The 26,448-nt window shown below is 57.5% G+C and overlaps 2 protein-coding genes across 2 annotated transcripts in view; one reads left to right on the plus strand and one right to left on the minus strand.

Moving 5' to 3' along the window:
* LOC103190771 (tensin-2) overlaps window positions 1-7,804 on the minus strand; it is an 8,537-nt gene extending 733 nt beyond the window's left edge. The window contains exons 1-4 of the mRNA XM_042344202.1: window positions 7,649-7,804; window positions 7,194-7,277; window positions 6,642-6,754; window positions 5,586-5,646 (exon numbers count right to left, since the gene is read on the minus strand). Coding sequence (XP_042200136.1) covers window positions 5,586-5,646; window positions 6,642-6,754; window positions 7,194-7,277; window positions 7,649-7,674 — 284 coding nt within the window. The 5' untranslated portion in view covers window positions 7,675-7,804. The remainder of the gene's footprint in view (window positions 1-5,585; window positions 5,647-6,641; window positions 6,755-7,193; window positions 7,278-7,648) is intronic.
* LOC103190772 (tensin-3-like) lies at window positions 7,688-22,169 on the plus strand. Its single transcript, XM_042344156.1, has 18 exons — window positions 7,688-7,696; window positions 8,557-8,652; window positions 9,210-9,339; window positions 9,584-9,649; window positions 10,266-10,382; window positions 11,131-12,687; window positions 13,292-13,475; window positions 13,517-13,601; window positions 13,865-14,534; window positions 15,106-15,192; window positions 17,069-17,200; window positions 17,686-17,778; window positions 18,346-18,423; window positions 19,474-19,551; window positions 20,226-20,394; window positions 20,787-20,855; window positions 21,198-21,227; window positions 21,912-22,169. Exons 1-18 carry the CDS (start codon window positions 7,688-7,690, stop codon window positions 22,051-22,053), a joined length of 3,792 nt encoding a protein of 1,263 aa, XP_042200090.1. The 3' UTR covers window positions 22,054-22,169.
* Window positions 22,170-26,448: the final 4,279 nt, after the last annotated feature.

Consider the following 26,448-nt stretch of genomic DNA (forward strand, 5'->3'; position numbering starts at 1 on the left):
CACTTGGAAATCGGCGGCTTCACCCCCTCTGCCCCCCCAACCCCAACCCCCATCCGCCCGCCTGCGTCGTTCACCCCGTCGCGAAGGCTTCCCTTTGTGTGTTTTTTTCCCTTATTAAAAAATTTTTTTTAAAAAGAAAGTTATTTCGAGTCGCGCTCGGAGCAACGAAACGACTCATCGTTCCAGCAGCTCCCAACCGCCGAACGCCAATCGGGAGCACCAAAAAAAAAAAAACGCCCCCGAACCATCTTAAACCTCTTTCGACGCCTCTTTTTTTTTTAAAAAAAAAATAAAAGCCTCGACGCCTTTTCGTGTCGGTTTCGGTTCCGTTTTAGCGGCCTCCAGTTATTTTAACGGCGCTTTCCGTTATCCAGACCAGACCCACCCGCTGATCCATCACCCTGACCCTCCCCGTCTCCCCTCTCCCCCCCCCCAACCCCCCACCCTTTTCCCAGTAAACCGGCAGTTGCGTGTGTGTGTTGTTTTTTGGCTCTTGATTCCAGCGTTTAAGCGTAACTTGTTTATGGCTGCGGCGGTTTGTGTCGGATGTCGAACCGCTTCCCGAACCGTAGGGAGTAGTTTTTTTCCCGCAGGCGACAGACGCGCGCAGAATCAGCTGGAGAGCCCCGGACGGGCAGAAGGGTTGAGTTAAGACGTTCAGGTTGTCCGGGAAGAATCGTTAAATTCATGACGACCGAGTTCTTTGGGTTTATTAGGCATTTCCGAGAACAAAACCGCACGAGGTTGGCTCAGAGAAAATTTAAGCATTAGACGCAAGACAAGAGGTATTTATTGGTAGGTCACTGAAATGAGCAGCTTTCCCTCTCTTTTCCCCCAATTGTAGAGGAACGAATTAGTTTACACATTCAGAGGACTTATGTAAAATTTGTATAATACCTTCTATTAAAATGATTTGTACTCTATAGTCAGCTTTCCGGGAGATGTCTTTTATGATCATGTATAATGCCCCATCAGTTTTCCTTCGAATAAACTAATCTTTCGAATACCTTCACTATGTCGCTGCATCATTTCTGTGGATCGGGCTTTTATTTTTGCGCAATGGTCGCTGTCGCGTTTCGCCCGCAGAATACACACAGTCGCTCCACTTTCTGCGAAGGGCTCTGAGGCATCTCGAAGACGTGATAAGGCGCTGTGCCGACCGCACTCCCTGACCCATCAGGACCTTTTTAATCACTTGTGGGCATCTCAAGCCTTTCAAGGGAGTTTCTCCTCGTGTCTCCTGGTCAACAATCCTCCCAATAAAATCGGTCGCTCTTTCTAACAGCTGTTTGTGGGACGTCGCTGTGCGCAAATTGGTTGGACGTTTACTCATCAAAAACCCAACGTTACAGTGTGTCCTGTGAAGGCCATTGGGACATCTCGATCTGAAAGGCTCTCCACTAAATGTATATTATTGTCGTGTTACGTTCGAATCATTCCATAGAGGAATATGCGTTGGCGTAGGTGGCATGGCGCGGGAGCCAGCGATGTACTCACACCCCCATCGGCGCAAATTATTTCCCGCGTGAGTCAAAGCTGGAATCCAAATTTTCTGGAAAAACAGGTGGCGAGGAATTGTGCGCCTCTCAGCGCCTCAGTGGTTGGGTTGAGTGTGTTTCGACGACAACGCGTGACCCTTACCCGGCGTGTTTCATGTCAGGAGGACTTCCCAAGGCCCTGGACGGTCCTAGGGAACCGCGCCCGACCTGGGGGTTGGGATCAGGAAGGAGGTGGAGGGCGGGGAAGGTGGTGGTGGGGGGGGGGTAGGAGGGTGACCGAAGGTGCGGTCGAAGAGGAGGGTCTTGAGACTGAGAGCAAGACGGCAACGCTGAGAGAGAGAAAGAGAAGAGAGAAACAAACTCGACACAGCCGTCACAGAGGGCAGAGCGTTAGTCTGGGAGACAGACGAGACTTGACAGGTCTGGTCATCCTCCACTGCCCTCCTCCTATGTTTTGCATCACTAACACCTCTTTAACCCATCATCCCCTGTCCTCCATTTTCTCCTTTGCCTTTCTTGCCCTCTCGGTCAATCCTTAAAGCCTCTCCATCCCCCGGATCTCACGAAGGGTCATGGACCCGAAACGTTGACCCACTTTCCTCCCTCCCGCAGATGCTGCCTGACCTGCTGCGTGTTCCCATCCGACTCCTGTTTCTATCTCAGATTTCCTGCACCTACGGTAATTTGCAGAGGATTCTGAGAAACGAAACAAAAAAAAACAGCTTTGGATTTACCCACCGCTCATTATTTCCCCCCCCACCCCCCCCCCCCCCCCACCCCTTTGCTCTCCAGAAGACAGTGAGTGACTCATGCCCCGAAAAAGTTCCCAGGAAAATCCCGTGCGTTGTGAACGTCTGAGCTTTGAGAGGAGGGGGTGGTGGTGGTGGTGGTGTGGGGTGTGGGGTGTGGGGTGGGGGTGGGGGTGGGGGGGGGAGAACGTGATTGAGAGAGGGAGAGTGTGCGAGAGAGGGGGAGTGAGAGAGTGACGTCCTCCTGATGTGAAAGCACCAAACTCAAAAGTCATTATTATTCAATTATTATTATTATTTATTAATTATTATTATTTATTATTATTATTATTTATTATTATTATCCTGGCTCAGTTGGTAGCATTCCGGCCTCTTTTAAGTCAGAAGGATACAGGTTCAAGGCCGCAGGTAGAATTAATCGTTCACCTTTGAGGGGTGGGACGTTGCAACCGAACACACGGTCACTACACCGGAGAGGGGTCAGCTCGGACCGGGGTGGGATCTCTTCCGCTTCCCCTCCCGCGAGCGGTGAGGGTGGTTTTGGGCGGCCGGTCGTCGGTCGGTCGGTCGGTCGGTCGGTCGGGGGGACATTGCAACCAAAAAGCTCACTGGAAATTTCACAAAGAAAAGCTGTGTTTGTATTACTTTTCTCTTTTAAAAAAAAAGGTGGAGTCGAAATTCCGCAAATAATATGGGTTCTGGGGTTTGGCTAATTTCGCGCAGTGATGAGCCAGGAGACGAGAATATCTTTCCACTGAGATCATCGCCCCTCTCGGGCTGTCTCGTCGGCGGGACTTAAGGGAGAGAACTCGGAGGATCTTTCCCGCAAAAGCTCCTGTTAACAATAATAATAATAATAATAATAATAATAATAATAATAATATTCTAATCCTCGCGTTTGACGCGGCGCCTCATCACGTCTTCCCGAGACGTCTCGAAGTGCCTCGCGGGCGTACGCTGTGGGGACCGCGCGCGCCTGGCGGGCGAAAGGCGGGCAGCCGATTGCGCCCGGCGAGACGTGCCCCACGAACAGCCGTGGGTTGAGTCGCCGATTAGAGAGGTGGGTGGTGGGTGTTGGGTGTTGGGTGGTGGGTGTTGGGTGGTGGGTGTTGGGTGGTGGGTGTTGGGTGGTGGGTGTTGGGTGGGTGGTGGAGAGAGGGGAAGAAAGCAGAGGGGAGAGGGAGAAAGAGATGGTGATGGGCGCGGGAGAGCGCGCGAGAGAGAGAGAGAGAGAGAGAGAGAGAGAGAGTTAGAGAGGGAGAAGAGACGGGGAGGGGGGGGGGGGGAATGGGGGAAGAAGAGAGAGGGAGCGATGAGAGCGCAGTGGGGGTGGGAGGGTAAGGAAGTCATCAGTCGTTGCTGCTCTCACACACTGGAGCCTGACCCACATGTCGTGCTTCCCTGACAGATTGCTGGAGACCGTGTGATGGTGAGCCGGGGTCGCTATGGCGGCATTTGGACCGGGAACGAATGCTTTCTTGGCTCTTAAACATTGCAGACTTTTTTTTCCCTTCCTTCCCTCCCTCCCTCCCTCCTCCCTCCTCCCTCCCTCCTCCCTCCTCCCTCCTCCCTCCTCCCTCCCTCCCGCTCTCTCTCTCTCTCTCTCTCGCTCTCGCTCTCTGTCTCTCCGTGTGTTTCCATCATTCCTGAGTCCTAACTCCTCGCCCCCTGACCCCCCCCCCCAGAGCGGAGCCTTGATCAGTGCGGTGCGGAGAACTCCACCCTCCCGTTATCCTCGCCTCCTCGAAGGCGCGATAAGGCGCTGTGTCAAATCCAAGGATTATTATTACCACTACTATTATTATTATTATTGCTGTATTACTGGGATGATCGGGAGAGTGTTCCCGATCAAAGTTTGCATATTATTGCTGTCTATTCCTCTCCGAATTGCCCCATAAGGGAGGAGTTAATCCCTCCTCTCTTTCTCTCTCTCTCTCTCTTTCTCTCCCTCCCTCCCTCCTCCCCTCGCTCTCTCTCTCTCTCTTTCCCTCCCTCCGTCTCCATCTCTGCTTCTCTCCGTGTTTACACTTGGCCAAGTCATTAACTCTCCCTATTTTAAACAAAGAAAGAAACGGTTGAAAATATCCACCGGCTACAGATAGCAGTGTCGAAGGCTGTGGCATCTCTGGAATCTTACGTCCGCAGCTTCTCTTGCCCTCTCCCCAAACCCCATCTCCCCACACACACCCCCACACCACCCCACCACCGCTCCGCCCCCCCACCCCCACCCCACCCCCCCGTCGTCGAACTTTTCTCTCTCTTAATTAGAGAATAACACGATGGGATAATAGCTCAGTAGCGAGTTCGGGGTCTTGTGCGCACGTGTGAACCTCAGGAAGATGGGAGGAGAACTAGATGGACCTCTTGTCTTTTTTTTTGGGGGGGGTGGGGGTGCGGGGGGCAGAGGTGGGGGTGGTTTGGCTACCGCTCCCCCTCTCCCTCGCTCGGAGTCTGACCCCCATCGCTCTCCTGCGTGAAGGACAGAGCACATGAAGAGCGTTCGATTCCCAGGAGGGGGGTGAAACCTTAGCTACGTTTCCTTACTCCACACACACCCCCACACCCACCCACCCCACACCCCCACCCACACCCCCACCCCCACCCACACCCGCCTCTGTTTACCCGGCAGTAAGTAGGAACCCCTCCTGATAATCCCTCCAATAAAATAACAGTAACAATCCGGTCACTCAATGCCCCGCAATTGGCTTCCGCGTTTCGCCCACGAGACGCCCGGTCAATCCAGCGCTCCGAGACGTCGTGGGGCGCCGCGTCGAAGGATCGCGAGGGTGCGAGGAGGCGCCGGGAGCGGTGTGCGCGAGCAGCTGGGAATAACCAGCGCGCGAGCCCTGAGTGGTGGAGCAGAAATTCCACACGAGTATTATAAACACCGGGAACTGAAGAAAGAGGAGTATTGTGCAGGAAGGAGACTCGTTGCAAAGTTGTCCTTAAAAGGACAGAGTTGGGGGCTGTCCAACCCACAGCGAGAGCGAGCGAGGGAGCGAGGGAGGGAGAGCGAGGGAGGGAGAGCGAGGGAGGGAGAGCGAGAGCGAGGGAGAGAGAGCGAGGGAGAGAGAGAGAGCGAGCGAGGGAGGGAGCGAGGGAGAGCGAGGGAGGGAGGGAGAGTGAGGGAGGGAGAGCGAGCGAGGGAGCGAGGGAGGGAGGGAGGGAGGAGCGAGAGGAGAGGAGAGGAGGAGCGAGCGAGCGAGGGAGAGAGCAGCCGAGCAGAGCGAGGAGGGAAGAGCGAGCGAGGGAGCGAGAGGAGGAGGGAGGGAGGGGAGAGGGAGCGAGAGCGAGCGAGGGAGAAAGATAAAAAAATACAACCAACGGAACAACTCACTAGATTCCCGACGTGTAGACGAGCTGCATGGACTGATAGATCTTCAGGAACGGCTGGTAACCTGCAATCAGGAAGGGAAGGACACGTTGGGGCCTTTGGCATCAAAGATGGACGGCGGTATCCTCTCTCTCTCTCTCTCTCTCCGTAGATGCTGCCTGACCTGCTCTGCTGTGCGATCCCGGGCCACTGTCACGTCACCCGCAGTACTTTGCCTTTCGTCTCCAGCTAACGTCGGTTCGCTCCAGATCCCGAGACCGCCGTACGTTCCCCCCTTACTCGGTGGTCAAGAGGACCTGGGTTCGATTCCCGGGCGGGGCGGGGCGGGGCGGGGCGAAACGTCGGGCAGGTTTTCCTTACTGTTCACCCGGCGGTTACGTAGGCAGATATCCTGCCTGATACTGCAGAGCCTGCGGTTACTTGGCTCATTCGGTCCTCCAGCAATACGTAAACACCTCAACCCCAGGAACATTTCAGGATAAGAGCTTCAGCATTGTTCCACGAACAATAGCTGCCGCCATTTCCTCTGGACCGAACAATTTGTTCCTGTGGCGTACTGCGATACTTGCCTCCCGCCAATAATAATAATAATAATAGTAGTAATAATAATCCTTCCATTTGCTACAGCGCCTTTCGGGTCAGGAGGACGTCCCGAAGAGCTCCTCGGGGTGTACGATACAGTGCGGTGACTGCGTTGCCTCGTGGGCGAAACACGGCAGCCGATTGCGCACCGCAGTTCCCCCCCCCCCCCCCCCCCCCGTGGATTGAAGTGACCGAATCATTATTCTGATTGAACGAATCTATTTTTTGGAAGGGATCATTACCCCTTGAAAGCGATCCACCAATCGAGTAACAACCGAGGGGGGTTAGTGCTGGGGCGCGTGTGCGTGTGGCGTAAGGAAACTTGCCCAACGTTTGGCATTTGACCCGCCCGGGCATGGAACCCAGGTCCTCTCGCTTGCGAGGCGAGAGGCCTCCAACCGCTGAGCTCCAGAGGACTCAAAAAGTGGGGAGAAGGTACGGAGTGCTATGTGATGGTCAGTTCCAGGAAAGAATTACCTCCGTTCTGCTCGAAATTGGGAATAGATGGGATTAGGACATGGTGCAGGAACAGAGGCATGCTGTTCATCTTGATTGCTCCCGACAGCAAACCACTGAAATAATAAATGTATCTGTAGGAGAAAAACACAAGAAATGTGTCATTCATACCACGACGGGGTCACAAATTCGCGTTCGCGCCCCGAAAAGTGCGCCTTCTGCGAACGCTCGGGAGTAGGAACGTAACCCCGGAACACTCTCCCTCAATCCCTCCGCCTCCCCGCCCCCACCCCCCCACCTCCACCTCTCGCCCCCTTCCTCAAGTCCCGCCCGAAAACCTTCCTCTGCCTCCGGTGCCTTTATGCAGCAGTCTTCGCCGGTGGTGGCGGCGGCGGCGGTGGTGGTGGTGGGTGAGGGGTGGGTGGGGTTGCGTGACGGAGAGGTTAACAGTGGCGCAGTGGGCGCGGAAGGGCGGGCGGGCGGGCGGGGTGGGGGGGCGAATACCCGAGTCCCAGCGACCCCCTCCAATTAACGCGGCTGCTACTTGTTGGGTGCAGACCCCCATCATCTCACCTGGTCTGGGAAGGTTGAATGGTCGGTGCTACCTTGTCCTCACAGAACTTCCTCATCGCTAGTGTGCTGAGTGCTTGGTCAGCTCTACAAGGGGAGAAGAACAGGCCGGACGCGGGTTGCCTTCAAAAATAATCTTAGCAGCTAGCACGACGAAGACCCCCCCCCCCCCCCACCGACTCCCGACTCCCCCAAATTCCACAACAAAATCCCCCCTTTTTTGTAAACCGTTCCCCAACTTAAGAACATCGTAAACCTTAAGGCCAAGAAATAAACCGAAGTTCGCCTTCAACCGTGTCCTGGGGGTGGGGGGGGGGGGGGAAGAGGGGGTAAATCCCTCGAGTTGACTTAAACAGGGTGCTTTGGCCCCGTTTTACTCCGGCCCTCGCTCCGCCGACCCCTCGAAGGCCTCGCTCTCACCCACGGACAGGATCGAAACGAGAAGGGGGAGCTCTTACCCGGCGGAAATCTTGCTGTAGTGCATGAAGGCAGCGACGATGACTCCCGTCCGTCCTTTGTTGCCCTGAAAAACCACGCGAGCGGGTGAGTCACCCTGTGTCGGCCTGGCTCAGCGCTCAGCGCTCAGCGCTCCCTGAGTCAGGAGGTTGTGGGTTCAAATCCCACGTCAGGACTTGGAAGCTCTCACTCAACGTAGGTCCAATGTAACGATGACGATTAATAACAACTCTCGCGTTCTCGACTCAGCGCCTCGTCGCCTCCTCGAGACGTCTCAAAGCGCAGCTCGGAGATGTACTGCAAAACGTAGTGACCGTTTAGTCTATCGAACAACCGCCTCACTCTCCCCTCTTCCTCCTCCCTCCCCCCCCCCACTTCCCCCACTTCTAACCTCGCTTTTAAGGGGACACCAACAACGACGACGACAACAACAACCATACCACATTACATTTCCTTTGGGGTAAATGGGCTTCAGGAGGTGGGACCTGGGGTTCAGGGTTCAGGGGCCTTTCAGAGGACGTCCCAAGGCGCTGGGCGGTCAGGGATTTGGACCCGAGCTGGGGGGTTGGGGTCAGGAAGGGCGGAGGGTAGCGGGGGGGTAGGGGTAGGAGGGTGACCGAACTCGCGGTCGAAGAGTAAGGTCTTGAGACGTGCTTTGGAGGAGGCGCGGGAGGGGAGGGGAGCGAGCGAGCGAGCGAGGCGCAGGGGACTGCAGAGGGATGGAGTGTGCAAACGGCCGCCGCATACCGCCCGCAAAATATACGGACGCCGGACTTGACGAAGACTCCGTGAAGCGCTTCGAGACACCACCTTCGAGACACGGCTCTCGAGGCGCCGTATCAAACGCAAGGATTGCGATCGGGATTATTGTTGATAGTATCGTTCGTTCTAATCACCTCTTAAACCAGAGCTTCTGTTGGTCTTCTCCAGTGGTGTCCAGGGGACAAGTTGCAAAAGGTTGTGCGTTACGATCGAACCGGCCTTGCTGTTGAAAGGAGACATCATGGTGAGTTGAACGCACCGCTCTCAAGGCTATCCAGCAACCAGAATCCTTTTGTAGCCCGAAGCCCACCAAAGTCGGCCGACATTATGAGTCCCTGTATGGGTTTAGCGCCTTCGAGGCTCTGGAAGCAAAAGGGGTTCAAGGGAGGAAGGTCTTGAGGACAGGCCTCGAAGGAGGCGAGGGAGGGAGCGAGGTGAAGGGACTGTGGGATGGAGCTCCACAGGGCGGGTGGGGTGCGGAGAGACTCGAGGCCTGATCACCGATGGTAATAGAGGAAAAAGTTGGTTGAGGGAGAGGAGCACATGGGGTTCAGGAGGTGGGATTTGGGGTTCAGGGCTCAAGGGGTCGGCAACTGGGCGGGTCAGGTCAGGGCCAAACATTGGGCGAGTTTCCTTACTCCCCGCACACGCGCACACACGCGCACACACGCGCACACGATACAGTCAATTCAATTTCCCGTGAGAAGCGCTTTGAGACGTCTCGAAGACGCCGCGAGGCGCTGTGTCAAATGCGAGGCTTTGTTATCATTAATATCGTCGTCGCTGTGGTGTCCTCTGCAGGTGAAATGTTACCACAAGCGTTACAAACACCCGGACCGGGACGTGGTCTTCAGGACGCAGTTCCACACCTGTGCCATCCACGGCACGCAGCTGTGGTTCGGAAAGGATGAGCTGGACGAGGCCTTCAGAGGTGAGCGAGGCGAGACTCCTCCGCCCAGAGAACCCCCGCCTTAAAATGACCTGAGCGCCAAACCGCCGCCTCCGCCGCTTCTCTTCCGCTTGTGTCCGGCGCCTCTGGCGTCGGGAGGACGTCTGGGAGTGCTCCGCGGGCCGTGGGGTCTTGTGAGCCGTCTGCCGAGCGAGGAGGCGAGGTGACTGGGACGAGCGAGAGCGGGAGCCCGAGGTGTTCAGCCGTTGCTCTGTTTTTTGCTCAGACGACAGGTTTCCGCGAGACGCCGCCGTGGAATTTGTTTTCTCATCCGGACCGGAGAAGATAAAAGGTGAAGGCGAAAATTAATAGCGGGGGAGAGAGGTGGGGGGGGGGGGGGGGGGGGGGGGGGGGGGAGATGGGTGGGGGAGACGAGGGGGGGGGGAGACGCGGAGGTGGAAAGGGGGAAGAGTTTGATCCGAACTTGTACCAAATTACATTTGCAATGCGCCTTTCCCATTGGGAGGACGTCCCAAGGCGCTGTGTGGGGCGGAGGTGGGTGGGTGGGTGGGGTTGGGTGGGTGGGTGGTTGGCAACAGGGTGGGTGGAGGGTAGGAGGGCGGGCAACGGCTTGGTCAAAGAGGAGGGTCTTGAGATGGGCCTTGAAGGAGACGAGGGATGGGGAGAGAGAGGTGGAGGGACTGTGGGATGGAGTTACAGAGTGTATTGTGGGGGGGGGCGCGGGCGGAGAAGGCGAGGGTGGGGCCGGGCGGCGGGGGGGCGGGGGGGCGGTGGGTGGGGGTCAGCAGGTCACAGAGGGAGGGAGTGGGGGGGGGAAGGGGGGGGAAGGCCTGTGGAGGATCGTCGAAATAGCCGAGAGGGTGTGAGGGGCGCTGTTTAAGTGCAAGCTGTCGTTGTTGCCGTCGCTGTTGACCTTCAACCCCTCGCGCCTGAACCCCCCCCCCCAGGCCGAGAGCACCTGAGGAATGACGTGGGGGTCACCGTGGACTACAACACCTCGGACCCGACCGTCCGGTGGGATTCCTACGAGAACTTCAACTTCAACCACGAGGACAACACAGAAGGTGGGCAAACGCGGCCGAGAATCCATCCCCCACGGCCCGAGGTTCAACCCCCCCCCCCACCCCCCCAACCCCCGTGTCGACCCCGCCCGCTCCCTCCGCTCAACGGAGAGCTCCATGTCTCCTCCGCCCAAATCCCCACACCCCACGCCCAGCCTTCACCCCCCATTGCCGGTTGGGCCTTCAGCCTCTCACCCCCACAACCCTTTGGAACTCCATCCCACAGTCCCTTCTCCTCGCCCCCCTCACCCCCCAGCTCCCCTCCCCACCCACCCCTCCCCTCCCCTCCGTCGCCTCCTTCAAAACACATCTCGAGACCCTCCTCTTCGACCCTCCATCCCACCTACACATGGAACCTCCCAGGTTATTGGAATGGAATGCGCTCTCCGTCTCCCCACCTCTCCCCCCCTCTCCCCCTCTCTCCCTCTCTCTTCCTCCCTCCCTCTCCCTCTCTCTTCCTCCCTCCCTCTCTCCCTGGAGGGACGCCCCCCCCCCCCCCCCCACCACCCCCACCCCGCTTACCTAATTCCGGAGAGTATTAGGCGTAAGGTAACCGTAGGCACGATTCTCTGCCCCCTGGCTCGGGGCGGCGGGCGTGGGGTGGGGGGGCGGGGAGTGGGTGGTGGGGGTAGGAGTGGGGGCAGACTCCGTTGCATGGGGCGCTGTGTAAATGCAAATTGTTGTCGCTGCTGTCGTGGTATCAGTACCGTCCCGAAGGCCACCCACGTTACTTCCCGCTCGTTCCTCTCAGATGTGTTGTACACGCGAGGCCCGTTAGACGGAAGTCTCTACGCCAAGGTCAAGAAGAGAAGCCCGAGTAACGTCACGGCCAACGGGAGCCCCCCCAGCGGGAATGGCGTCCACAGCGGGCACGCCCTGTCCGTCAGCACCGACTCCGGACATTCCACCGCTTCGGCGAAGACGGAAGAACCCGGGGTCAACCCCAAGCCCCCTCCTTCTCGGTTGGAGAGGGAGCAGCTGGACAGGCTGCTGACGGGCTTCGGGGTGGGCCCCGGAAAAGGCCCCGGGCAGAACCGGGCCCACCCTCAACCCCATGCCCACGCCCGGCCCGTGCCCAACGAGCGGGAGACGGACATCCTGGACGACGAGGAGATCTGCCAGATGGATCGCTTTGCCACCCTGCCCAGGAACGTCCACCACCTGGGCCACTTCTGCGGCCACAAGGGCGGGCGCCAGTCCCCCAGGTACGGGCACAGCCCCGAGGGCCAGCGAAGCGACGTGTACTACAGGCCGGACGTGACCTTGGAGAGGAGGAGGTTCGCGTACGAGGGCGGCGTGTCGCACGTCAACGACTTGGGGCAGGAAAGCAGGTCCCACGACCCCTATGATCACGTGAAAAGCGCGGATTCCCCTCACTACCAGCCCCCGGGCCCGGACAGGACCAACTATCAGCGCCAACGCAGCGAGGTACTTCATGGGTACCCGGCAGGGTTCGTCTGCGCCGAGAGGATGCCTCAAGGCCTCATCCAGAGAGCGAGGCATCGCGACGAGGTCCACAGAGACCACGAGGCCAAGGCCGGTCGCTACAGGCTGATGGATTACCATCCGGGGCAGGGCTTTCTGGACGGACACCACCTCCAGTTCCTGGAGCAGAGCTTCCCACCGGAGATGGCGTCCCACCTGTGCCCGTGCCAGGCTTGCGCGTCCCAGCTCCCCCGGGAGGAGATGGAGCGGGCATTGGGGGGACTTAAGCTGGATCACGAGCCCTTGCCCATGTACCAACACCCGGTCTCGCCGGGCTCCGAGATATGGCAGATGAAGCCCCATTTGGTCGCCAACCCGGCCCGCAGCAGCCAGCCTCCTCAGGCCCTGCCTCTGCTGATACCCCCCCATTCCTACTGCCACTACCCCCGAGGTCAAGGCTACCCCCCGCTCGCTTACGGCCCCCTCCACAGGGAAATGCCAACGCCAGCGCAGATGCCACATGTCTACGCCTCTCAGCTGAGGCCATCATCTCCTGGGCAGTTCCAGCCACGGATGGATGAGTCTCCAGAGCCTCTCGTGCCTTACTTGAGGTACCCCGAACTGGATTACCAACCACACGGTTACCACCCTTACAGCTATTACCAGCAGCCGCTCTGTGCCAACAGGAACTGCGATAGGTGCCCTGGCACCTCGTTCACGTCTCCCTCGGACTTGAGTCCCACCCCCAGGGGCTCCCAGAGCCCTCTGTCCGGCTCAACCTCCCCGGTGGGATTGGGCCAGTCCCAGATTCTGTCGAGGGCTTTAAGCGAGAGAACGGTCAGGAGAGAGGAGGAAGCCCCCGATTCGCAGCAGTCGCCTGCTGGTGAGTACCGGCGAAGCTCGGCGGTTGGAGCCCTCTCGCCTCGCAAGCGAGAGGACCCGGGGTTCGATTCCCGGGCGGGTCAGGACAGGGCGAAACTTTGGGCAAGTTTCCTTACTCCACGCACACGCACACGCGCGCACACACACACGCGCACACACACGCCTCTGGTTACCCAGCGGTAAGTAGGAACCCGGTCGTTAGTCGATTGGCGGACGGCTTTTCCGGGGGTAATAATCCCTTCCAGAAAGAATGGATAAATAATAATAAATCGGTCACTTCCACCCACGACTATTTGCGGGGACCTCGCTGGGCGCGATATGGCTGCCGGGTTTCGCCCGCGAAACACGGCGGTCCGCCCGCTTTTGCTCCCCCAGCAAATCGCGGGCTCGACCGTTCCGTTGGTCACCTCCTCGAGGCTTCTCGACGAAGCCACCGGCCTCCGAACCGGTGCGAATAGCAATCCTCGCGTCCGTCAAATCTCCCCTCGGGCCTCCTCCGCTCTCGGGAGGACCCTCCCCAGTTTTCTCGAGCCCCCGCGGGTTATTCTGGTCAGACTCGTTGTTCGCTGCTAACCCGGCCTCGGTCCTGTTGCTCTCTGTTGAAGCTCATCACTGCGCTGACTCCTCACCTTGGGGGGATGACCCTTCCACGCTCCCGGCTCCCGGGCAACCTCAGGGCACCGAGTCCTTGAGAAGGTACCATCGAGAGGCTGGAGTCACCTGCAACAGCCTCCCCCGACCCGCTGAGCCGTTGCCCCCGATCCACACCAGCAGCCCGGTGTATCCCAGGTAAATCCTGCCTTTCCCAGCAACTACGTCGACGACGACAGCTGCAACAACGACAACAACGCCGCCGCCACCACCAACTTGCGCCCCCTCGTGCAAGGCAGCGTCCCATTAACAATCCTCGCTTTCGTTGGCGCGCCTCGTCGCGGCGTCTGCGAGCCGTCCCGCCGAGCGCCTTTGCGGCTTTTCCGTGACGTGTAGTGACTGTGCGCTTGGCGGGCGAAGGGCGGCGGCCGATGGCGTGACATCGTTTGGGAGTGAGTATGAGGATAATAATAGTATTATTATTAATCCTTGCATTTGATGTCTCCCTCTCCCTCAATCCCTCCGCCTCGCCCCCCCCCCAACGCCCCCCACCAACCCCCCCCCCACCCCCTTCATCGTGTCCGCAGGTGCTGGTAGCAGAGAGTGGGTGTGGACCTCAAACCCCCGAGCCTTCGTGGACCTCCCCAGCAGAAGGCAACATCCAGCTGCCCGCTCGGCCCAGGTTGCAATCGGGCGAGGTCCCCGGCAGATGCCCCGCGATCGAGGGCCCGACCGACGCGTCGCCAGGGGGCCGCGAGCTGAACGGCCGGCAGGAGGGCGCGGGTCAGGCTGGTGCTGGGTTGGTGCTCGGCGCCCAGTGCGGCCTGAACCACGGCAACAGGGTGAACTTCTCCGCCGGTTCCCCGGGTCGGTGCAGCCCTGGCTTCGGCGAGCGTCCGATGGAGGCCTTCTCGGAGACGCTGGCGCGACACCGCTCGGGCAGCGCCTCCATCTCCCCCTGCCCCGTGGCCTCGGGGAGCCAACCCCCCTCGCCCGACCTGTCGGCCTCCCAGGGCAGCCCGGACTCCCAGACGCCTCCCACGCCGGCTTTCCCCGTGTCCTCGCCACACTACGCCTCCCGGGACGAGGCGTTCGTCTACCAGCAACAGCCGCCGCTGCCGGAAAAGCGCAGGATGTCGGCCAGTCACACCCTGCCCAACGGGAGGTCTTTTTCCCCGACGCAGAAGGCCGAGGCCAACCCACATCATGTCACCTTCTCCCCCAGCACCTTGGACATCGCTGGGCTCTCGTCAACAGGTGAGCAACAACAACAACAACAGACCTGAGCTGGGGGGGGGTGGGGGGTGGTCAGGGGCCGAGGAGGGTGGAGGGCGGTAGAGGGGGTGGGGGGGGGGGGGAGAAGGGGAGGGACTGCGGGATGGAGTTCCAGAGGGTGGGGTACAGAGTGGCTGAAGGCCCGTTTGACACAGCAACTTGTCACGTTGTGGAGACGTCCCAAAGAATATGGCGTCGAGTGGATTGGAACGACACGGGGGGGGGGGGGGCAATGTTTCCGGCCATTTTGGGAGCCTTTCTTGGGCCAAATAAGGGACATTCGGTAGCAAGAGACAGCCGGCGGACACCCAGCTCTCCGGTCTGACGTGAAAGGCGCCCACGTCAAAGTGTTTCCGTCTCTGCCGCCTCTTTCCACGCGAACCCCTTGTTTCTTTCCCGGGGCTTAAGCCCCGCCGTGTTTGAGTGGGTTTGAACCCTCCCGCGCGCGCGTGTGTGTGCGCGTGTGGTTTTTTTTTATTTCTTTCCAGTCGTTCCGTGGCGAAATCTTTTCGTGTCACCTGTACGCGTTTCCTTCGCCCCTTTCCTCTCTCAGATGAGCAGCTGGAGACCCAGTTGAGCGCCAAGTTCGTGCAGGACACCTCGAAGTTTTGGTACAAACCGAACATCTCCAGAGACCAAGGTGAGAGGCCTCGCCAACCGCAGGAATAACCCTCGCGTTTGACTCAGCGCCTTATCGCGTCTTCACCTACAAGGCCATTCACGGCCTCGCTCCCTCCTACCTCTCCAACCTACTATCCCCCTACCTACCCGCCCGTACCCTCCGTTCCTCCGGCTCCGGTCTGCTCCACGTCCCCCGCCCCAATTGCCCTACCATCGGTGGCCTTCAGCCTCTCAGCCCCGAGGCTCTGGAACTCCATCCCCAGTGCCTTCGCCGCTTCCTCCCTCTCCTCCTTCAAGGCCGGTCTCAAAACCTTTCTCTTTGACCTTCAGCCTTCAGCTCCCCTCTCGACTCTCTTCCCCCTCCTCGCTCCCTCCCTTCCCTCCCCTCACCCTGACCATTTCCCCCCTCCTCGCTCCCTCCCTTCCCTCCCCCCACCCTGACCATTTCCCCCCTGCTCGGGTCATGACCCAACTGTGCAGCGCCTTGGGACGTCCTCCTGACGTGAAAGGTGCTTTATAAATGGAATCTTGTTGTTGTTGTTGTTGTTCGAGACCTCTCGAGTGCGTGTGCAGAGTAAGGAAACTTGCCCGACATTTCGCCCCGACCCGACCCGACCCGAATCGAACCCCCGGGTCCTCTCGCTTGCGGAGGCGAGAGGGCTCTTCGCCACCGGGCCTCGGCTTTCACCGCCCTCCTCGGCCTCGAAAGACGTCGCTCCGCGGTTCGCCCCCGATTCGGACCCTTACGAATTTGAATCCGGGTTCCTCAGCCCTCCTTTCCCCCCCCCCCACCCCCCCCCCACCCCACCCCTCCGCCCCACCCTCTCAAAGCAGCATCGCCATCGAGAGCTTTCAGCAGCGAGTATCTAGGTCAAACTTTGGAGGCTTTACAGCCGGGTGCCAAGGATTTACCCGGAGAGTCACTCAAATCCTGTCCAGCTGAAGTTTCTTGGATCGAACTGAATGTTCCCCTGGAGTTCCTGGAGGGATTGTGTCACTGCATTTGGGAACGTCTGGTTTTTTGGCTCAGTTCTCGCCTTCCCATCCCATCCCATCCCATCCTATCCCATCCCATCCCGCACCCCCCCCCCTTCCACACACACACACGCACACGCACACGCCCCCGTGTTCCTGGCTTCTCTGCCTTCAGGCACAGCTAAAAAGCCGACCCGTTGACCTTCCTGTGACGCACCCGACCACTTGCTCACGTCAATCGAGGAGCCTCGTTTGGAACGACTTGGCCGGAGGAGTGTCCACGCAATCGCTGGGCCCTCAGGTCGTTGAAATATCCTCCCCAGTTCTGGACGGTTCTTGAGTTCGTTTCGTCTCGGTCTCCACCCGGGTTTTTTTTTTTTTCCCTTTTTCGGTCACTCGCTTCAAGGGGGTCGCGTTCGACCCGGCGCCTGGTCTCGCGCCCTCGGGACGTCTCAAAGCGCTTCGCGGGACGCGCTGTGAGAGCGTGGCGACGGTGCGCGTCGCGGGGCCGAACGCGGCAGCCAGTCGCGCACAGCAGCGTCCCCACACGCGCGCACACGCACGCGCACACGCACGCGCGCGCACACAGCCGTGGTTTTGAGTGGCCATTCGTTTACTGCGCGATAAAGGCGCTGTCTCAAACGAACGCATTATTATTACGATTACCGCCGTCATAACTATGACTAAAACGACGCCACTCACTCGCACCAATCCTCTGCACGTCAGAACACACCGCGGAGCGCATCGGGTCATCATTCTTCCACGGATTTCAGTCGTCCATCAGCGCGCGGTGCGCGCGCGGGTGCAGCGCGTGGAAAGGAAAAAAAGACTTTGTGGACATCCTGAAGAGCAATTGATTTTACTGTTTGTTTGATTGCAATTAAGTGAGAGGGGTGGGGGTGGTTTATTTACTTTTCCAGCTATTTCGCTGCTAAAGAACCAGCTGCCAGGGTCATTTCTTATCCGAGACAGTAACTCGTTCCAGGGAGCGTACGGTCTCGCCCTCAAAGTCTCCTCACCTCCCGCGAACCTCACCTCCCAGAGCGGCAAAGGTACGTACGTGTCTCAGATGGGTGCGGCGGCTGATTCTCTGTTAGAGCGCCTCTCTCGCCTCTCTCGCCTCGCGAGCGGGAGGGACCCCAGGGTTCGGGTCAGGGCGAAACGTTGGGCAAGTTTCCTTGGTCCACGCGCACACGCGCACACGGGCGCCTCTGTTTACCTCGAAGACGTCTCGAAGGCGCTCTATCAAATGCAAGGAGTATTATTATCATCATTATTATTATTAATAAGGGATAGGAGGCAAAGGCGGGTAATTGGGGTTGAGGTACAGATCAGCCACGATCCTACAGCATGGCGGAACAGGCTCGAGGGGCTGAATGGCCTCCTCCTGTTTCTATGAATCTCTGGGCTTGTTTGGGAGGGGATGAGGATGGAGGGGCGGGGGTGGGGGGGGGGCGGGCGGGGCGGGGGGGGGGTGGGGAAGGGAGGGATGGAGAAGCTGTCTCTGCCCCTTGACTCTCTGCGTCGTGTCTCGCAGGTGACCCCAGCGAGCTGCTCGTCAGGCATTTCCTCATCGAGATGGGGCCCAAAGGCGTGAAGATCAAAGGTTGCCAGAACGAACCCTACTTCGGTAAGGGTTTAACCCCCCCCCGCGCCCCCCGCGCGCCGGGGGGTTGATTTCCGACCGTCGCCGCTCCCTGTGCGCCTGCAAACCCGCACCCCGTGGAGTCCTGTAGCGGTTAGAGCACTCGCCGCGCGGGGAGGGAGGAGGAGAGGAACCTGGGTTCGATTCCCAGACCTCCTACCCCCTACCCTCCCTGCTCCCAAACCGCCCCCCCACCGCGCCCCCCACAACCCCCCCCCCCTCGCCCCTAACTCGGGTCCAAAATCCTTGGAGGTCCAACCCCCTGTGGGATTTCCTGCTGACGTAAAACCCGAACCTGTCCGCGAGCGCTTCTCTGTCCAAACACGCGGTGTTTCCGTGCGCCCTTTTTAGTTAACTCGTGGCTCTTATGGCACGCGGCAGGCGGATGGGCCGTCGAAGCTGGGACCGGGAGGAATTTTGACGCCCGCGGGGCGGTCGGTGCGCCGGGGCGGGGCGGGGCGGGACGGGGCGTTTCAGGAGGCATAAGTGCGGAGAATGACTCGTGTTGTGTGTGTGTGTGTGTTTTTTCTCCTCCTCTCTCTCGTGTGTCAGGAAGTTTGTCGGCCTTGGTGTACCAACACTCCATCACTCCCATCTCCTTGCCCCACAAGCTGAAAATTCCAGACCAAGGTAACGTGCGAGCGTTCGAGCCGTGGGAGATACCGTATTGCCCACCCCCCCCCCCCCCCCACCCCAAGACGCGCAGTCACTACGCTTTGCAGCCCCCCCCCCCCTGCTGGACGGTCAAGGATTTGGGCCCAAGCTGGGAAAGGTGGTGGTGGTGGTGGGGGGGGGCTGGGATCAGTGTGGGTTGCGGGGTGTGGTGGGGGGTGTAGGAGGGCGGCCGAAGGCCAGGTCGAAGAGGAGGGTCTTGAGACGGGTCTTGAAGGAGGCGAGGGAGGAGTGTGAGGCGGAGGGACTGTGGGATGGAGTCGAACCCAGGTCCTCTCGCTTGCGAGGCGAGGCTCGCTCACCGCCGAGCTACAGGGGTCCCACGTGTCGTATCCGACTGCCTGTTCCTTGGAGTGGGTGGGAACGGTGTATGGGAAAAGTTTCGTGTTGGATATAAATTGCGGTTCAAGTTTCACCCAACAAAAAATCTCTCCCACTCCCTCTTCGTTCCGCGCCACTCAGTTTAACGAGAGTTGCGGTCATCTAATGGGACCGTGGATCCTCCTTTCACCAGGAGAACTCTCTCCAAACCATCTGCGGCTCCTTAGCGCTCGACACATTTCGTGCGACTGGGCCTCGAGACAAGGGTTTGGACGGAGTCCCATTGGCAGAGGCAATGGTGCTCCTTGTGTGTGGTGGTTGATAGTCCTCTTCCGCCCCCTAGTGTTTGCTCCCCACCGTTGCTCGGGCCTCGCTGGTTGACGCCTTGAGTTCAATCATCTCGCCTCAGTTAATTCCACACGCACCGATCATAATAATAAGTAAGAATAATAAATAATCCTCGCATTTGACGCGGCGCCTTATCGAGACGTCTCAAAGCGCTTCCCAGGAAACACTGCAAAGTGCAGTGACTGTGTATTTTGTGGGCAACATCGAAAGCCTTGTCGTTATTTAGCTTGTCACGGGTGATCGTGGGTTCGGCCCTCGCGAATTTCACATCCTTCACCGAGTATCTTAGGACTTCAGGGTTGCCGTTTGCCCTCAGCGTTGCCTCTCTCCCTTCTCCAGATCCGACCGATGAGGCCCACAAGTCCATTGCACCGGGCAACACAAGCACTGCCGTGGAGTTGCTCAAGCGGGGAGCAGGTGAGAGTTCCCGGTTTCCAAGCTAATGTCTCGTACCAACACCAACACCACCAACACCACCATCACCGCCACCACCACCAACACCCCCATCACTGCCAACACCGCCACCATCACCACCATCACCACCAACACCACCAACACCACCACCACCACCAACACCAACACTACCAACACCAACACTACCAACACCACCATCACCACCATCACCACCAACACCAACACCGCCACCATCACCACCATCACCACCAACACCACTAACACCACCAACACCACCACCACCAACACCAACACTACCAACACCACCATCACCATCAACACCAACAACAACACCAACAACAACGCCCCTCACACAAGGTAGGGTCCCAGAGTGCTTGACAGTGGCTGAACGCGACTCCGAGCTGGGCAGGGGAGGGAGGAAGGGAGGGAGGGAGTGGGAGGAGGTGACCGTAAGCAAGGGTCGAAGAGGAAGGTCTTCTTCAACAATAGCCAATCCTACAGTGTGTGCAGTAGGGAAACATGCCCAAGGTTTCGCTTTCCTGCCCTGCCGGGGATCGAACCCAGGTTCCCCCTCGCTTTGCGAGGCGAGGGCTCTAACCCTGGGTCTGGTGAGCTTCGAGAGACGATTAAATACTTCGCCTTGTGTTTGTCGCCCGCCCGCGCTCTTGTTCTTTCAGCGTGTAACGTGCTGTACGTCAACTCGGTGGAGACGGAGTCTCTGACTGGGCCGCAAGCCATCGCCAAAGCCACCGTGCAGACCTTTGCCTCGATCCCTCTCTCCACGGCCATCGTGGTGCACTTCAAAGTCTCTCTCCAGGGCATCACCCTGACAGACAGTCAAAGAAAGTAAGTTGGCGTCTCGGAGCGCTTAACAATGGCGGAGCTTGACGCCAAGCCAGGGGGAATGGGGGTTGGTGACCGTAAGCACGGTAAGCCCTCAATTTGTTCATCCCTCGCCCCCCCAGCCCCCCACTCCCCTCTCTCCCCATTTTCAGGTCACGCTTGAAGACCTTCCTCGAAGAGGGAGAGAGGGGAGGCGGCGAGGGGTGAAGGGATTGAGGGAGAGAGTCCCACGGTTTCGGGGCGTAGCGGCTGAAAGCACGGCTGCCGATGGTGGGGCGAAGAGTCTGGGGGTGGGGGAGAGGGGTGGGGGGACAAGAAAGAGGTGAATGCCTCTTCGCGTAGGAGTGAACCGGGCAGCGCAGCAAAAGTATGTTGAGATATCTTCTCTTCCACAGGATATTTTTCAGGCGTCACTACCCAGTGAGCACAGTCACTTTCTGCAGTTTGGACCCACAGGACAGAAGGTAAGTCGCCAAGGCTGAGATATTCCCTCCTTCTCTTCCTCCCCCGGTCCCCCTCTCCCCCCACCACCACCGCCCCCCAACCCCTCTCCCTCTTCCCCCTCTCTCCTCCCCCACTCCCTCCCTCCCTCCCACCCTCTCCTCCCCTTTCCCTCTCCAGCAAAATGCAACGCGCTTTCCAGCGAATCACGTGAAGATCGTTGGGACAATTCCCCGTATCAAATGTAACGAATATTATTATTAGCGCAGAGCGAACGAGACCCCCAGGGACACGGGAGAATAAACCCCAGGGAGTCTGCGGACCGTTCCCTTTAGCCACCCATATAACCTGTGGTTTCTTTTCAGATGGACTAATCCAGATAGCACCACATCCAAGTAAGTCCTTCTCTGAGACATTGGAATGATCCGTGGGGTGGGGGTTGGGGTGGGGGTTGGGGTGGGGGTTGGGGTGGGGGTTGGGGAAGGGAAGTAGCAGGGCATTGACCCAAACCACACTGCCGTGTGATTCAGGAGAAGCAAACAGCGGGGAAGAAGGGGGGGGGGAAGGGTTAAATCTTCATTGGTTCATTGGTCGCGCTCTCCGAGTCAGAAGGTTGTGGAGTGACTGTGTGTTTAGTGGGGGAAACACGGTGTCCCCACAAACAGCGGTGGATTGAGTGACGAATATTTTTTTGGGGGGGCGCGGGCGGGGGGGGGTGGGGGGGAGGAGTGGGTGAGGGATTATTACCCCCAGGAAAAGCGATCCATCCACTAATCGACTAACAACCGGGTTCCTGCCGGGAAAGCAGAGACGTGTGTGTGTGTGTGTGTGTGTGGAGTCAGGAAAATTGCCCAACATTGACCCCCCGGGAATCGAACCCCGGGTCTCTCTCTCTCTCTCTCTCTCTCTCTCGCTCTCGCTCGCGAGTCGAGGGCACTAACCACCGAGCTACGGGGCCCCTCTCCCGATGACGACGACCGTAAATAGTTCTTGAACTGATTCCCTCTCTCCCACCCCGACCCCACCCCACTCCCCACCCCCACCCCCACCCCTCCCGCTCTTGTCTCTCCCTCTTCCAGAATGTTTGGCTTTGTCGCCAAGAAGCAAGGGAGCACACTGGACAACGTCTGCCACCTCTTTGCCGAACTGGACCCCGAGCAGCCCGCCTCGGCCATCGTCAACTTCATCACCAAGGTCATGCTGGGACCCCAAAAGAGATGAGACCGCCCCCCCAAAAAAAGAAAAAAAAAAGAGGAGCCGTTATTGTTTCGAAAGCGAGTCGAGAGGCTGGAGAGACAGAGAGAGAGAGAGAGAGAGAGACGGAGAGAGGGACAGAGAGAGAGAGAGAGACGGAGAGAGGGACAGAGAGAGAGAGAAAAGGAGAGAGTGAGAGAGACAACATTGAGGTCTATATTGCGTTGACGTCAGTGTTGGTATACGTTAGGAAACCCATTATGTCTTTGTCCAAAGGTCCACCAGATCCTTGGTCCTAACGTATAATAATAATAATAATAATCCTTTCATTTGACACAGCGCCTTTATCACGTCTTCGAGAGGTCTCGAAAGCGCTTCGCGGGACACCCTGTGAAGCGTAGCGACTGGGCATTCCGTGGGCCAAAACTTCTCTCTCGACTGACGCAGCCACGGAGGTTTCTCGCAGTGCAGATTGTTCGGAGGGAGACGGAGGGAAAGTTTGCAGTATTTATCCGGTACAATCCGGTGCGAGCCTGCGTTTAGAAAACGCGGGAGCCACGGCGGAGGATGGGGGAAGGCGGTGGGGGAGGGTGGGGGGGTGGGGGGGGGGGGTGACGTGTTGGGAGGCGATAAATATGACCGGGGCAAAGAAATCCAAGTGGTTTTTGAAGCGAAACAATGCAATACAATGCCAAATTACGGCGGGAGGAGGTCCCAAGGCGTTGGACACTTACGTAGGTGATTGCACGATTGATAACAATAAGACTTACGCTGTAGTTATGTCGGTGCCTTTGGGTAAAGCAGTGGAATCGAAGCCGCCTATGCGCCCCCCACCCCTTTCTCTCTCTCTCTCTCTCTCTCTCCCGCTGTCATTTCTCTCCGAGCTTGAGACCGACCGACCGGCCTTTTGTTACGGCGCCTCTCGATCAGACCCGAGCGCAGCCTCGTGCCTCGGAGTGACTGTCCCTCGGCCCGTGCCTCGAACGCCAGCCCGATGTTTTCTGTCCCGCTTCACCTCCCGCCCGAAGCACGCACTTTCACGCGCAGACTTGCACTGAGAATGGATTTTTGCACGTTTTTTTAGCTTGACCGTCGCAATCGGGGACGTGATGGAGAGTTTATAGGAGTAGTAATGATAATAATCCTTGCGTTTGATATAGCGCTTTTCGCGTCGGGATGTAATTAACGCACGAGTGAGGGGTAACACGCTTCCTCGTGGGTCGTTAATTATATAACCGAAGGCCCCTTTCTATCCCTCTACGCGCTCGCGTTTCCAAATGGTTTGTGTACGTGGCGTATTATACAGAGCCCATTAAAATCCGAACCTACGGTAATACGCCCTACTATCTCTCTCTCTCTCTCTCTCCCTCTCTCTCTCTCTCTCCGTGTCGTTAAGGCTGTGAGGGCTAACGCAGTTAGAGGCTTTCCAACTCGCTTCTGTCGTAACTCGTGAATCTCCGCAGGAAAATTGCACTAAAAACAAATTAATTAATCGTGGAGAGAGCATCTGGTGACTTTTCAGTCCAGTCTTTCATCTCGAGACGTGTTTTGGGCAGTGAGTATTAAGCCAGTACCCCCCCCCCCCCCCCCCCCCCCACCACCCCACTTGCTCGATTAATTAATACGTTGTCCGCATTAAATGACCAGTAAATCCCTCTTGCGCTAAAAGGGTTAATCAGATGTGCGGGTGACATTTTGAACAGTTGACTCTCTCTCTCTCTCTCACGGGCTGGGAGTGGGCGGAACGCAATCCAGCGACCGTCCTCGTGTTTGACACAGCGCCTTATCGCCAGGACGTCTCACGTGGAGTCCTGTCGCTCAGCGGTTAGAGCACTCGCTTTGCGAGCGAGAGCCGGGTTCAATTCCCGGCAGAGGGCGAAACCTTGGGCAAGTTTCCTTACTCCACACAGAGCCTAATAATAATCCCTCCAAAACCAAAAACAATAATAAATTGGTCATTTTCAATCCACGACTGTTTGCGGGACATTGCTGTGCGCAATCGGCCGCCGCGTTCGCCCACAAATATACAGTCGATTCACTTTACAGTGCGTTCTGTGAAGCGCTTTGGGACGTCCTCCCGACGTGAAAAAGCGCTATGTCAAATGCGAGGATTATTATTATTATTATTATAAAGCGCTGCCCGGGACACGCTGTAGAGGGGCTGCGTGTTTCGTGGGCGAAGCGCGGACAGCCAATCGCGCACAGCGGCGTCCAGCAAAAAAACAGTCGTGGGTTGAGCGGGATTCTGTGGTTGAAGGGATCGTTGCCCCCGAGGACGATTCTTCTACCCCCAGTCCGTTATTTACAGATCACCCGGACTGCAAATTTGCCCCAATTTAAGCTAAAAACATTCACGTTGATGGGCGTTGTCCGGAGAGAGAGAGAGAGAGAGAGAGAGAGCGACAGAGAGAGAGAGTTATCTCCCCGATAAGATCTGCCCAGTGCCGGAGCCCTCAACCCAAACCAGCGGAGCATAGCGCGTCCGCGTATATAATATATTCTACTCTGTGTAGGAATCTCACGAGAAGATTCTGTTCGCTGTGGGATCTCCGAATGGATTTGTGACTGAATGAAGCGAATGAGTTATTTTAATAGTTTCTGTTGCGCTTATTTTTTTTTAAGAAAAGTGCAGATCGGCCGCTGTGCGTTTCCTCGGTTCGGGATAAGTCTTATTTGCGGACACGTCTTTTTTTTATTATTAATAATAATAGTAATAATATATATATAGCTCTGTACAGATACAAAGACGGGAGTTTATAGGTTCAACGCTGACGGATCGGTTGGAACTCTGCAGCTCGTGTCCTCTCCCGCATCAAGTTCCGGGAACACCCCCCACGCCCTCCCCGATCACCCCCCACCCCCTCCCCGATCACCCCCCATCCCCTCCCCTTCCTCCCCCATCATCCCCGCCCTTTGGAACTCCATCCCACAGCCCCTCCGCCTCGCCCCCCTCCCTCGCCTCCTTCAAGGCCCGTCTCAAGACCCTCCTCTTGGAGCACGCCTTCGGTCACCCCCTTACCCCTACGCTCCCCGCCTTCCGCCCCCCTCCCACACCCCCACCCCCACCCACCCCCGAAAGCCGGTGTTTGGGCTGATTGTGTCTGCGCTGGTGTTTGGGTGATGTGTTATTGTGTCAGTGCTAAACGTGCGTTAACCTTCACATAACTATATTGAAATGTACAAACATTTGCGTTCACAGATTATAATCAGACTCCAGAGCACATGGGGTGAGGAAGGCAGTGATTGATTGATTGATTGATTGATTGATTGATTGATTGATCGATCAATCGATTGATTGATTGATTGATCGATTGATTGATTGATTGATTGATGGCGCCCGGCTTGTGAATGTTTGTGTTGCGCTCGTCCCCCATGACCGGGTCGGGGCAACGAAATAGCAGTGGTGGAGATTTAGCTTCTTTTGTAAGCCAGTTTCTAAGTAATAATAATAGTAATAATAATAATAAATACTCCTCGCATTTGATACAGCGTCTTATCACGTCTTCGAGACGTCTCAAAGCGCTCCACGGGATACGAATTTTGACTGTATGTTTTCTGGGCGAAACGCGGCAGCCGATCGCGCACAGCAGCGTCCCCCGCAAACAGTCGCGGGTCCAAATAATTTGCTATTATTATTATTATTATTATTATTATTATCATTTTTTTCCGAAGGGATTGTCAGAGCGTCAGCGCTGTCGTGGAACGATCCCGTTCTACAGAAGTCAGGAAACGATGGCTTTGAATAGCTGCGAATGTATGAGCGTACGACAAGGAACCAAAACAAAGTACTTTACACGTGGGAAAGGATGGGGGGGAGTGGGGAGGGGGGGTTGGGAGAGAGAGAGAGGACACAGGGTTGCGGAGGGGGTGGGGGGAGACAATTACTTGGCTTCCCCGCCAGAAACACGGCTCTGATCGTGCAAAGCGACGGAAAGGATATATTCGAACAGCGTCGGACGTGCTGTATAATTACATATTTTAATCGAAAGTCTATAGTTTTATTAAATAGCTCGGACATATATTTTGCGTGATAATGGAGAATTTATGACAAAGCTTTAGTTTCCCCCCCCCACCCCCCCCCCACCCCTCACCCCCCCAAAAAAAATACATATAATATATTATTTGTACACTGTTATTTACTTGTGTGTGTATTATCGTGCCAATTGCTGGCTGACCGTGTGTATGTACCCGTTTGTCTGTATACCGTGTGTGTACGCGCCCGTTTCTCAAGTACACCGCGTCTCTGATGTAATGAATCGCTGGCGTTTTGCTCGTTGTCATTTCGAACGCGGCTCAGAAATCCCTCGAGCGTTCCCGTCGGCCGTCGGCGGAGGAATCGTGAGAGGGGCAAATGTCGGAATCGATTCCGGGCCTCGGCGGAGACCTCGGGGGATCTCGTTGCGTTTTTCACGCGGCGCCCCG

This window comes from Callorhinchus milii, unplaced genomic scaffold, assembly GCF_018977255.1.
Source record: "Callorhinchus milii isolate IMCB2004 unplaced genomic scaffold, IMCB_Cmil_1.0 Scaffold27, whole genome shotgun sequence".
In the NCBI taxonomy this organism is placed as follows: domain Eukaryota; kingdom Metazoa; phylum Chordata; class Chondrichthyes; order Chimaeriformes; family Callorhinchidae; genus Callorhinchus; species Callorhinchus milii.

Excerpts from the sequence above, each read along its gene's own strand:
- LOC103190772 (XM_042344156.1), top strand. Across the intron at positions 8,653-9,209 it reads TGTTGAAAGGAGACATCATG|GTGAAATGTTACCACAAGCG; the intron begins GTGAGTTGAACG and ends TGTCCTCTGCAG. Across the intron at positions 9,340-9,583 it reads GCTGGACGAGGCCTTCAGAG|ACGACAGGTTTCCGCGAGAC; the intron begins GTGAGCGAGGCG and ends TTTTTTGCTCAG.